At 34.8% G+C, this 14,125-nt stretch overlaps 1 protein-coding gene across 1 annotated transcript in view; it reads left to right on the top strand.

The window, feature by feature from the left end:
• The window catches only part of VMP1 (vacuole membrane protein 1), a 121,665-nt gene that overhangs the window by 57,133 nt on the left and 50,407 nt on the right, over positions 1-14,125 (top strand). Inside the window, exon 7 of the mRNA XM_004434795.3 lies at positions 1,678-1,809. Within this exon, the coding sequence (XP_004434852.1) occupies positions 1,678-1,809 (132 nt within the window). The remainder of the gene's footprint in view (positions 1-1,677; positions 1,810-14,125) is intronic.

Genomic DNA, 14,125 nt, shown 5'->3' with positions numbered 1-14,125 from the left:
CACACTTAAGAGAAATTAGAAATTGTCTCTTCAGATCAGTTACCAAGTTAGTGTTCAGATCTTTCTGACTGTGTTTATTTCTTTGTTTTTCTTTTCAAATTTATTTGTGGGTGAAACCTGATTGTTTGTCAAGTCGTTTCCCACAGTCTGGATTTTACTGATTGTATTCCAGTTGATGTAGTTTAAATACATTTCTCTGTTGCCTGTGTTTCCTGGGAGTTGATAGTTCAATTGAGAGGCTTGAAAAAAAAATTTTTTTACAAGAATACACTTCACAGTCTAGTGTATTTCTATCACAGGGTACAATAATGTCTAGTTGTCTTTATTTTGTAATATTAGCACCATTGTTATATAAGTCCATTATTTTATGGGGTTATAAAATGGGGGTATTCCAATTACATCATTTTTTTCTTTAGTTATTGACTGGAATACTTTTATAAAGAGAAACTTCTTATCACCAGTTTGGTTACCCTGAGATATTTTTCATATAGGTAAGACAGGATAAATAATTTATTCTTTCTCTGTATTTACTGGTTTTTAAAATAATAAGTTGGTTCTCTAACATCCTCCAAAGTTGACAAACATTAACTTTTCTTGTTTAGCAAAATATGATTTGTGTTTTATTCTTATATCCTTCTATGTATATGTTTCTCCTCCCTCCCTTCTCTCTCTGTTCTTTAAATATAACCTTATTTTTTTGGCAGTTAAGTATGTTCTTTCTCAGAACTGTTGTTTTACATGTGGATAGTGCAGTTTCACTTGAAGAATCATTGACTCCACACATTGGAATATAACACTGTGGTCACAAAATGTTTGGATTTGATAATATTCCTTGGGATTCTTTTCAAGGAACTTGCAGACAGCTATAGGACAGAGCAAACAGAAAGGCCTAAAGTTGCTTCTGAGAACTAGCAAAGCTTTTTCATTTACTATGACTCAGGGCAAAGAAGGATGGCTCGAAGTTGAGAATTTTCCTAGAGATTATGTGCCTCTTGCATTATTACTCTCCTTTATTTAAGCCATTTAATCCCAAACCAAGTTCCTGATTCTTTTACCTTTGTTTCATCTTTATGTCCTAAGTTGATTGAAAAAAAATTCTCTTCAAAAACAAGAATCCACAAAATGACTGAAGCATGAGTCACTCAATGTCCTGAGGAAATAAACATTTTTCCTGTGGTGAAGATTTATCCATCCTAATGTTGAGTTTTCAAGGGGCTTCCTGACCACAATTTGTTAAAGTTTTAACTATGCACAAAAAAGTTATATTGGAATTAAAGCAATGTCCTAAATACCAGAAGATTTCCTAGAAAATATTTATCTAGCAGCTATACTAATGAATATTCATTACCAAATTATTTGAATATTTGAAAAGGAAAAAACTGATGAAAACAACAGAGTATAACTAGAGATGCTAGAGAACTAACATTAATTTAGTGTCAGCAATGCACCAGGGATTGTCTAGGAGTTTTATGTATATTATATTGCCTAGTGTTGCATAAGTCAATATTAGGGCCGAGATTCAAACTCACGTCCTCCTTGTTATGTAGTATATGCTTTCCTCTCGAATACATACGTCTTAACATGCTTTGGGTGATATAGAAAAATATAGATTTGATCTGTTTAGTGTCACTGTGTTGAGAACAGAATCTCATGTGAGTATTTTGTTTTTTTGCATAGGGTATTGGTACAGCCATCGGAGAGCTGCCTCCATATTTCATGGCTAGGGCAGCTCGCCTCTCAGGTGCTGAACCAGATGATGAAGAGTATCAGGAATTCGAAGAGATGCTGGAACATGCAGAGACTGCACAGGTGAGAACAGTGGGGACAAAAATGAATAGAATACTTCATCCCTAAAGCAGTTATGATTAAGGTGAAATTGTGAATAGTTAACTCTGAAGAAGAAAACTGCCAGTGTAAAAACAAAATGATATGTGGTTTGGGATAGAATATTCAGAAAAGCTGAAATATGAAAGTGTTTATAATCTTGATCTTAGAATAGAGAAATGCAGAAAGAGTAGACAAGACACCTCAGACTAAGCTAAAACACCTTGCTAGAAGATCAGAGTAAATTAGTGTTGCCAATGAGATTAAGGAGCTGAAACATTCTTTTTCCATTATGTGTTTAGAAGCATTACCAAACAGACCACTGAGTAAATAAGGGGGACAAATAAGTCGACCAGGCTGAGAGTCCCAAAATAGTAGAACTTCTAAATTAATTTTTTGAAAATAACCTCAAAATAGTTTACCATATTTAGAGGAAACTATTTGGAAACTCCTAATTAAGAAAGGACCATTATGATAAACTTATCCTTTATCAGTGGGGAGAAAACAGGCTGAGACCTTTTACACCTGAGCGCAAACTATATGTTACAAAATAGGTGTTCTTTTCTTTGCAGGAAAATTCCTCAGAGTATTATTAACTGTTTGAGTCTCCATCTTAGAGATGACAGTAGAAATCAACTGTGATCCTTTTTATCATAAATAAAAAGGATATAAAAGAGATTTTTGAAAGATTATATATTAAATACATCTCCCTCCTCAGATTTGTTCATTAACCTATGAAATTGTTTGAAAAATGGTCTTCTTTTGTGTTTGTAAGTGCGTGTGCCCACACAAGTGCACGCACATTTTTTTGAGGAATGAGTTCATAGTTTTCTTCTTAGTGGAATCTGAGACTCAAAAAACCATTACCCGAGAGCTGGCCCGGTGGTGAAGTTCCCATGCTCCGCTTCAGTGGTCTGGAGTTCGCAAGTTCAGATCCCGGGGGCAGACCTATGCACCGCTTATCAAGCCATGCTGTGGCAGGCGTCCCACATATAAAAAAGCAGAGGAAGATGGGCACAGATGTTAGCCCAGGGCCAATCTTCCTCACAAAAAAAAAAAAATAAAAATAAAAAAAATAAAACTATTACCCTGGAGAGGAAAAACAACATCTTTTAATGACAGATGGGCTTTTTAAAAAAGCATTATTAAATGGAAATCAACTAATGATAAGTTACAGTTTTTAATTGAAAACAAAACTTTCAAATATGAACATAGAATAGCCAAATATGAAACAAATGAATCAAAGAGCTACAAACATCTGCTGTGCATGGAAAGAGGCAAGTTATCCTCGTATCTGTTTTGCGTTATCTATCAACCAAATTTTATACCTCTCTTCCTCACATTATAATGCTTATATTAATGCTAATAATTATTACTAATATAAATAACTTTTTAATTATTTTTACTGCTTTTTAAAATCCAGTATCTAGGGGCCGGCCCCATGGCTTAGCGGTTAAGTGCGCGCGCTCCGCTGCTGGCGGCCCGGGTTCGGATCCTGGGCTCGGATCCCAGGCTCGGATCCCGGGTGTGCACCACAGCACCGCTTCTCCGGCCATGCCGAGGCTGCGTCCCACATACAGCAACTAGAAGGATATGCAGTTATGACATACAGCTATCTACTGGGGCTTTGGGGGGAAAATAAATAAATAAATAAAATTATTAAAAATAATAATAATAAAATCCAGTATCTAATTTGACCCTTGTGTTAACTCTGAGGTAGTATGGAAAGGTATGATTCCCCTAAATTTATAGAAAACTGCAGATCTAGAAGTTGTTACCTCCCTAATTTTACATGCTTAGAAGTAAAGCTAGAACCAGAACTCAGAATTCCAGCATCACTGATGTATTCCAATTACTGAAACCATGTCCATTTATAGATGTAGATGGCGAGGATCCCCACCTGTAACAATTGATACCTCTGTTATTTGTGGCACTAATTAATGTATGTCATTTAACATCTCAGAAACTCTTTTTCATCTACATAAAATCAGCAACTTGAAGTAGAATAAGTGTAAGATATCTTGCAACTTTAAATTTTTATGCTGTGGTTTGGATGCCAAACAGGTATAAGTATTGTTCTCTGTTAAACCAACTAATGTACTGTGATTATTTTCCTTTTTTTACAACTTCTTGTTTTGGAATTAACATTTTTTTGTTTGCATAGTTCTTTAAACTCTTCTCTCCCTTCACTTTCCAGTTGGTAACACCTATAGAATAATATCAATTCGTTTTTTTTTCTTGGAGTCATCACTCTGGACCTCCCTATGTTCCCACTGTAATCTGGATTTGTGTTCTCTCTGCCCCCTGCACAGTTGCTTCTCTCTTGATGTGGATTCTTTGTCTTCCTCTTTCTTCATTTACTCTCTCATTTTGGTTGAACACATTCTGCACTAGCTTCCTGAGAAAGAATGAGTAGATGGAAAATTCTGAAAATGCTATGTTCTTCATTCATACTTAATCAATTAATGGAATATAGAATTCTAAGTTGAAAATCATTTTTTTAACTTTGAATTTGAAAGGCATTGCTCAACCGTCTTCAGGCTTCTGGTGTTGATATTGATAGGGCTAATGCCTTGCTGACCCCACGCTATAGGCAGTCTTTTTTGGTGTTTTTGTTTTTTTTCTCTAGAAGCTTTTAGATTCATTACCTGAGGTATGGGTCTTTTTAAAATTTATTCTGCTAGACACTCAGGAAACTTGTCAATCTAGAGTCCATTCGTTTTGGGAAACATTCTTATATATTTTCTAGTCAGTTTACCCTCTTTGCTCTCTATTCTTGCTTTCCAGAATTCTTTTTGTTTTGATGTTGGGCCTCCCAACACCCATCATTTTAATTTTTTACCATTTAGCTCCTAATACTTATCTCATTTTATTTTGTATGCGATTTCCTCAAGTTTATCATTCTAATTCTAATATTAAAAATTTTCCATGGTCGTATATTTATTTTCAAAAAGCAACTTGCATTATATTTCCAAGAAATGGTTTATCTTATCTTTTTGAAGGTATTTAGTTTCTTCAAGTTTTCTGTTGCTCCAGGCATTGTGTTTTTTCCTTTGTCTGTTCTGCTTCCTATTTGAAGCTTTCCTCAAAACCTTGTTTTTTTGTTTATATTAAGAATAAGGCAGGGGCCGGCCCCGAGGCTTAGCAGTTAAGTGCGCATGCTCCGCTGCTGGCGGCCCGGGTTCAGATCCTGGGCGCGCACTGACGCACCACTTCTCTGGCCATGCTGAGGCCGTCTCTCACATACAGCAACTAGAAGGATGTGCAGCTATGACATACAACTATCTACTGGGGCTTTGGGGGGAAAAAAATAAATAAAATTATTGAAAAAAAAAAAAAAAAGAATAAGCCAGGGGGCCGGCCCTGTGGCGTAGCTGTTAAGTGCGCGTGCTCCGGTGCTGGCGGCCCGTGTTCGGATCTGGGTGTGCACCGATGCCCGGCTTGTCAGGCTGTGCTGTGGCAGCATCCCACATAAAGTGAAGGAAGATGGGCACGGATGTTAGCTCAGGACCAGTCTTCCTCAGCAAAAAGAGGAGGATTGGCATGGATGTTAGCTCAGGGCTGATCTTCCTCACAGAGAAAAAAAAAAGAATAAGCCACATAAAAGTTGGATGGAAGCTATGTGTGTGGAGGCACAGTGTAAGAGTAGCAGGCAGCCTTATTTTTTGGAACTTCCATATATCAGTTTCTGTGGATCTCTCCTTTGGGATATCTCAGTTTCTCTAGTGATGGACCCTCCAATTTCTTACCCAGGGAATACGGACCTAGCTGCTGACATTCTGAAGCTAGGCTATGGAAGGGGGGTCAGAGATCTCCATGTACCATGTAGACTTTCACTTAACCTGCTTTGTGTTTAGTCTGTGGATACCTGCACAAACATGTCCTGAGCCCAGAACCTTTGGTTCACTTTGCTTAGAGACTATACTTGATGTCTTCTATGGGTCTAGGGAAGGAAGTTGTCTGGCTTTGCTAAGTAGAAGTGGAACCTGGGAGTCTACTTCTTATACAGTCTCCTTGTTTTCAGCCCTACCCCAACCTCTTCTGCACTTCTGCTGAAGATCCTTTTTGGAGTTCTGTAGTGCAAATCACTTTGCTTCTCTTCTATATCCTCCACTGTAGGCTCTCAGGTATAATCTTTTCTTTCATCTGCCCCTGTATTCTTTTATTAATGTTAGTTTCATCAAAGACAGAGTTCATGTTTCTACTTCCTATATTTTGGGGTTATTAAGATACAGGGTGTTCCAGTTATCTATGACTAAGTAACAAACTACCCCAATATTTAGTGGTTTAAAACAAGAACAGTCATTTATATTGCTCACAGAGAGGCAATTGACTTGGGAAAAATGGCTTGACTGTAAGCTGAGGTTCTACTTCCAAGATGATTTACTTATATGACTGGCTCTTGGCTTGGAGTTCAGCTGGACTGTTGGTTTGGGACCTCAAATTACTCTTCATGGGGCTTTTTGGGCTTCTTCATGTCATGGCACCTGAGTTCTAAGAACAAGTGTTCCGAAAGAACCTAGGTGGAAGCGGCAAAGTTTCTTGACATAAGCTCAGAAATCCCAGTCAGTTTGCTGCATCGTGTTGGCCAAGTAGGTCACTAAAGCCAGCTCAGATTCAGAGAGAGGAATTAGACTCTACCTCTCAGTGAGAAGAGTGAGCAAGAATTTGCAACCATCCTTAATATACCACTGGGGGGCAAAGATCTTATTTGGTCATCTTGAAGTGGGAAACTTCCTGTAATATCATTTTTAATAGGATAGAACATTGACAAACCAGAATTTCTCTTTAGGAGGAGGAATGAGATGGTAACTGATCTTGAAATCATATAATCTGAGAAATTGTTGAAAAGAATTTAGACATGTTTCATTGAAAGGGGGAAGTGATGAGCTTGTCAGATATGCAAAAAGTTGTCTCTCCTGTGGCAAGAAGATATACTCATGCTGAGAAATTACAGAGAGGCAAGCTTTGTCTTAGAATTAGTGGGTGAAAGTTTTCTGAGGCCCACATTGGCTCAATATTAAAAAACAGAAACAAAAACAACTTCCTATCAATTTTAATTGTATACAAATGTAATTGCTATTTCCAAAAGAATGAGTGCCTTATTTCTTCTGTATGTGATATCTTTCATGGATCCATGCATAGCACTCCTTGCATTGGGTAGAACATTAGCTGGATGACTCACTTCATTCTTCACAGTTTTTTGATTCTGGGATTATAAATACATTCTGTAAACTTGTTACCATCTAAAAGCTCAATTTGCAAACACTCAGATCTTCCAGAATTCGATGAAGTAAATTATGCTTCATCTTGTACATATAATTTGAGCTCTTGAAGACTTTTGAGTCTTGAAGACTCTTAGTCGTTTTCTACCATTAGAGTAATAATCTTTTTCATTCATCTCTTGTGGCATTGATTATTTTAGTTACTTTTTGACTGAATCTTCTCTAATTCTACTTTGTCTGTTTTTGGTAGTGGAAACCAGACTGCACACAATATTTCTGATGGTTATGAGGTTTGGCTGTTTTCATCCTATAAAGCCAATAATTATAATCACTATTTTAGGATAAACTATATATTTCTTATTCCCTGATTTCATATTTACTTTGCTTATATTGAAAAATCAAGTAAGCAAAATGTGCACATTCTCATTCTGTTTCGTGTCCTTTAGTCAGAAATTATATACTTTTTATGAACATTTTATTTAAAATGTTTACCCAAAATTACAGTTATATGTACTGTCAACTGATTATGCAAACTAGAAAATAAAGTGAAATAATATGATAAAAGATTAACTCATCCCTGACAACTTTGAGATCTTCCCTATTAATTTTATTTCTAAGGCCAATAAAAATCTATGTAGAAGGCACTCCATGAAGTAGAAGATATTTTCCCTAATTTGAATAGGAAACATGCTCAGGAACACACAGCCAGTGAATCTCAGAGCCAACACCCAACCCAATTTTGTTCAAGATTAGTGTAGTGCTCTGCTTACCATAGCACAACATAGCAACATTTTCATCCAGGTTAATGCAGTAAAAAATGAGGAACTAATTTAAAATTTTTTTCCTGCTATATTTGATTTGATTTTTCTCTTCTTTGTTTATTGCTTTTCATGCTTCTTTCACCAGTTTCCATCAGCTCTGTGGCTTATTATAGATTTCAGTGTATATGGATATAATCATCCCTACATACTTTCCCCAGGTTTAGACAAGAGGTTGTGTGAGGTTTTTAACTTTTATTTATTTATCTTGTGGTTGGAGGGGGTGGAGGAAGAATAGTTGGGAAGGGGACTGTTGCCAGTTTTCCATGTTATAAATTATTTGAGAGAGTACTAATGTTTTAGTTCGTTATCAAAGAAGAGTTCCTTGCTATGGCTTGGCAAAAATAAGTTTTTTATAACAATTTAAAAGGATTTTTTGTCATTTTTTCCCTAAATCAGCTATCTTACATTTTTTATGTTTTTAGTGACAAATTTGTCTTAGGCTCTTTGCTTCTGTTATTTTTTCCAGATTTGCATATTTTACATAAATGCTTATAGTAATAAGATTGAAACATTCCAGAAGTATTAAAAGTAAAAAGTGAAAGCTCACACACCTAATCCCCAAAGTAAGATAATAATCACCATATTCTAGACTGTTTTCTTTGCATATATAACTTTTTAAAATAAAAACTAGAATCATACCATACATACTAGTCTCAAGTTCCTTTTTCACGTATGTATCATAGACATTGATACTGATTTTTAAAATGTGTTCTTGTTGTGAAGTAACACAGCTCATTGCAGAAAACTGGAAAATATATACTTGAAAATAATCCCTCTATCCTTCAGTCTTTTTCTCTATAAATATTTATAAGAGTGAATCATATTCTATTTATTGTTTTGCAACTTGTTTTGAATATAAAAACACTGAACATTTTTCAGTGTCATCAAATATTTTCCACATCTTTGCTTTTTATAACAACTTTCTTTCGGATTACAGAGTATGTTTATTGTATAAAATGTTGAAAATACAGATAAACAAAAGAGAAAAAACTTCAACTAACTGGTTCATTTACCCCTTTATGTTTAGTGTATTTTTCATTTTCTTATTGATTGACATTTTTAAAGAGATTCCTTTTGTCATATGCTGCCAGTATTTTTTCCATATTGTTTATTGTGTGTTTTATTATGTTTTACTTTTTGGATAAAGAAGTTTACATTTTTTCTTTATTCCAACATCTTAGACTTTTCCTTTTGGAGTAATGCCTAATCTTAAAATTATCTTCTTGAACACTTAGGATTATGTAGTAAATGTTCAGTATTTTAGTATTTTTATGGTTTTATTCTTTTATCTTTTTTTTTTTTTTTTTAAATATTTTATTTATTTTATTTTTTCCCCCCAAAGCCCCAGTAGATAGTTGTATGTCATAGCTGCACATCCTTCTAGTTGCTGTATGTGGGACTCGGCCTCAGGATGGACGGAGAAGTGGTGCCTCGATGCGCACCCGGGATCCAAACCCGGGCCACCAGCATTGCAGCGCGCGCACTTAACCACCAAGCCACAGGGCCGGCCCTATTCTTTTATCTTTAAAAAATCTTTAATCTATTAAAATATTTTTACCTATCGTATAATGTAGGAATCTGACTTCCTCTTTTTCAGGTAATTAGCTATTTGTGTATTGTTCCAACACTATTTTCCCAGTGATTTTAATATGTTAGTTTTGTCTTACATTTTATTGTTGTAAATTGGATATTATATTTTTGTAAATAGTTATTGATGATAAATAAAAAGATACTAGGTTTTTATTTGGTAAGCTATAACTTTACTGGCATCTTTTTAGTTATATCTTATTGATTGTGATTTAAAAGTTCTTACAGTAATCCGTTTCACAAGGATCCAAAAGTTTATCTGACTTTGGTGCTGGAATTTCTTCATAGATACATGTATTTTGTAAAACTCCCAATTTGATACAAGCAATAAAATGTAGAAAAGTTGGATCAACTGTAGCTAAAACAGCAAATTAAGAAAAATGAATAACTATGAGTGGGTATTTAAATTTTAAGATCGCCTGAGACTGAGGTAGAAAATGTGTTTTTTATTCTTGAAGGTAAAGCCCTTTGGTAGAATAAGTTTATCAGCAGGAAGAGTGAAAAAAAAAACACTTGGCTCTCTCTGCTTTACCATTTGCTTTCCAACTAGGTTAAAGGTTATATATGCTTTTACTAGCAAATTGTTACTAGGTAACAATTTTAAAGCTAAGTATTTGCTTAAATTTCAAATAAGCAGTGGTTGGATTTTGTACTGTAGCTATTTTGAGGGGGGGAACATTATTAATGCATTTATTTGAATTCTGATTCCTTATATACCTAATTTATTTTCATGAGTGCAGTAATGAGATTAGGCAGTATTTTTCCACTAAACTGACTTCCTTTTGCTCTTGGCTTTCTATCATGTTTTCACTAGATAGATGTCTGTGGGAGGCAGACATGAATGAATGTAGCTTCCTATGACATTGAGAAATTCTAACATCATTTATAAAAGTTAGGTCTAGATAGCTATTTATGTGCTTTGTGGACTATTTCATGCAAAGTTTAATTATTCTCTTTATGTTCTTTTTCTCCTTTGTTCCTGATTTCTGTTAATGATATCACCATCCTCATAATCCCTTGGGCTCAAACTCTTAGTCATCTGACTCCCTCCTTACCTCCCAAATTCAGTCATTCTTCAAGGCCTATTGATTCTACCTCCGTAGTATCTTCATTTCTGCCCTCTCCTATCCCTTCCCACTACTGTTTCAGACCTTTATCACCTCTTCCCTGAACATTGCCAGTGACTTCCTAATACCCTTCCTCTTTACTAGTCTATTTTTTTTTCCAATCTGTTCCCACACAAAGTAACAAAAATAATTTTCTGAAAAATACCTCTGGTCATGGAACTTTGCTACTCAAAAATCTTCTCAATCCTCAGAAATTGTCTCTTACTATATCTTTCTTGTGTCACTGTGTTCTACCTTCTTTTAAAACTATTTATGGACTTTTCTTATCTCTCTCAAGAGTTTGTAAATTCCTTGAGAGGAGGCTGCAAAAATGAGTGTATTTTCAACAACACCTGCCTGGTCTTGCACATACTACTCATGTGGTAGATATTTTCAATAAACTAAGAAATATCAATTAAGAGAGAAAATGTAGCATTACATGAAACATGTTCACTTAATAGTCAGTCTTACTCCACTGCAAAATAAAATGTAAAATGCAGTGAACACAGAAATCATTTTACATAAGAAAGATCTATCTGTTTTGCATCTTTGAGTTTAATAGTCACCTGAGAGCAAGGGTTGAAGAAAATATGAAGACATTTAGTTAAACGACTCATAATTTTTAATTCACATTAAGTGAAACAGTGTTTGTAAAATTGTATACTTTAGAAACAAATGAAAGTTCTTGTTTATTCTATAAGCTGCATAACTAAAGAAACAGAAAAATTAAAGAGACATGAGGAATAAAAGAATTTGAAAAATAATGTAACTTATTTGCTTGATGTAGCCTTAAAGATTACGGCAGCCAGTATTATTGAAGTAATGGGGAATGGGAGCATGGGGGTGGTTGTGGTATTTTTGTGTTTAAAGCTTACACAGTAGAGTAGGAATGTTGTACATATTTACTTGAAAGAATATGGTTTGAATAAGTTTGCTTTCCTAAACGCCATCTGTCCAAGTGACCTAGCTACTTGGATTCTTTTTCACAAAATGTTAGGTTGCCGACTATGTGAAATTCACTGTTTTTTATTATTCCTATCAATATAGGAAGTTGAGAATTAAGTCAGAAATAAGAAATTTAAATTTCTTAAAATGTCATCTTTTAAAAGAATGCATTTTTTCCTCCATGTTTATACTGATTACCTTGTCTATATATTAAGTGTAATCCATGAGTCTCTGTATACCATCTTAGGTTAAGTATTTCTTCAAAGGCTATTTTATAGTTTCTGAATTTAATCTTAAGGGAGCATTTTTTAGCCTCTGTTTAGGATTGCAGTATTTAAATTAATTAATACTTGCTACTTAATCTGATTTATTGAAGCTGAATCCTCAAATTAAGTTTAAATACTAATATCTTTTACCTTACTAGTTTGCATTAAATATATTTAAGGCCAAAAAAAACTTTTTTTTTAGCTTAATAGGATCCTTATCCTATTTAGAAATTTCAAATTATTTACATTATTTTATTAGTAAAAACACATAACACCAAAAAACATTCATCAGTTATAATGGTAGTTCCCATCCTTATGGGCAGTGCGTTTTCTTTTTCTGTAGTAGAACAGATTACCCAATGAACATCCCCCCAAAGTACAAGGTGATAATTAAAGGTTCTTTTGGTATTCTTACAATAATGATAGAATATGTGTTTGATCATTTGAGTTTAGAGACTATGGGAAAGCATTTAATAATGATTATTTATGCACTCACTAAAGTGCTTTAACATTCCTTTGATGCTATTCTCTATAAAGCACATTTTCCTATGAAGTGTTTGCAGTTGCCCACACCATGTCAATGCCTGCTGGTTTTTCCCCCTGTAAAGTATCTGTTCCTTTACATAGAGAGATTTATGAAAGAGTTCATGGTGTGGATGATCTGAAACCCAACAGGACTCATTTTCGTATAATTTAGTGCCAGTTGAACACTCTGGGTGTCAGTTGTTACTGGGACCTGTTTTTGACTCTGTTGAACCTTTACTGGCTGTGGTTTGTCTGGCCATCACATGACTTCTCTGAAAATTCCCCCTCCCCTTCATTTCCAGTAAACTGTTTGAGTAGGAGTGAGTCAGAGTGAAACCAGCTTCCCTGTAACCACAGGGCTTGTTAAAGAATTTGTCAACGTGGACTCTAGAGGGTTTGCATTAAGCTTTGCAGTAACTGCTATGGTTTGTGTTGCGTCAGGAGTTCCACAGAAAAGCTTCCTGCTCTCAAGATCTCTTGCTTGTTTGCAAAGGGTTAAACTGATAAACTTTGCCATAATGAACATTAGAGACACATGTTAAACACATTTATTTATCATTTAGAGGCCGTGTCAAAGCTACCAAGAGTTACTGTAGTTTTCTTTTCAGAATCAACCAACCACACCCAACAACGTTTAGTTTTTGAAAAGACAGGCCTACTAGATCTTCTTTCAGAGCTGGCTCATGATTTTACCACAAAGTACCATCAAGATTAAGCAATTTTAAGTGGTCTCTTTTGAAGGATTCTGTTGCAGGATATGGCGACTGCTAGCACAGTTAGCTTTGGTACACAGAGGTCACTTAGTTGCGTTTGGTTCAACGAGAAAAGGTAGCACTTAAACTAGTTCTGTAGTTGTAGTTTCTAAGTACACTTAGCATGATTTATGGTGGAATTCTTAATGCCTCATTTTATTTGCTTTCTCAAGAAACTTTTACTTTATTTTGAACTCTTCTCTTGACACCTCACTCCCAGACTTGTAATCTTTATTCATTTTCTGACTCTTCTCTATTTCTTTAACCCATTCTTGTAGAAGTATTAACTAACTGAACAGGAAAGAGAGTTGCAACTGATGCAAGCTGCTGAAGGAATGGGCACTGGGAAACTTGTCTGCTCCTTGTGCATTCCTGAATCCATTTGTTTTTATGTATACATTTCTGTATTTAATCATGTCATCTCAGTCAAACTTTTATTTAAAAAATAAATTTAATGAATACATTTAAATCCAACCTGCTAAAAGTCACTTTTAGTTCTGCTTAATTTTTTTTGTAACAAAATAAATTTAGGGAAAAGGACATGCTAGAAAATTTTGAGCTAGTTATTCCTCACAGGAAAGAATAGAGAATAATGGAAGTTTAAAATTGTTTATATTCTAGCAATGCTCACTCACTCTCAATGATCAAATTAAAATAGAAAAAAAATTTGTTTTGATGAAGAAGCAATTCTAATTGAAACTAGATGATTTTAAAATGAAAGAAGAGGTTAATACAGCCTAGTCATTAACAAAGCACAGTAAGTAATAAATGTTTAAAATTTTCCTGTTAGTTTGCTTTGGACATTGGAGTAGAATATAGTTTTGTTTTATGTCTGCTTTGTTCTTTTCATTTGCACACCTGTTTACAGAAGTGGAAAAAAACAAGCAGTGTGTAGGCATTAGGTTACCTTTGTTAAACTAATTTAAAGGCTTTTTTCAGGTTTGTGTTTCAAACACCTTTTGTAAAATGCCTTTAGAAAGGCCCCTTTTATTGAAACTTGGACCAACAGACTATGTATGCTGTGCTTTTGCTCATGAGTTTGCAAATCAATAACACCCTCAATACAAACCTACC

The sequence above is a fragment of the Ceratotherium simum genome, chromosome 16 (genome assembly GCF_057802395.1).
Source record: "Ceratotherium simum simum isolate JZ-2026a chromosome 16, ASM5780239v1, whole genome shotgun sequence".
NCBI lineage: Eukaryota > Metazoa > Chordata > Mammalia > Perissodactyla > Rhinocerotidae > Ceratotherium > Ceratotherium simum.
Note: the sequence above shows the minus strand (reverse complement) of the source record. Positions and strands in the feature narration are given on the sequence as shown.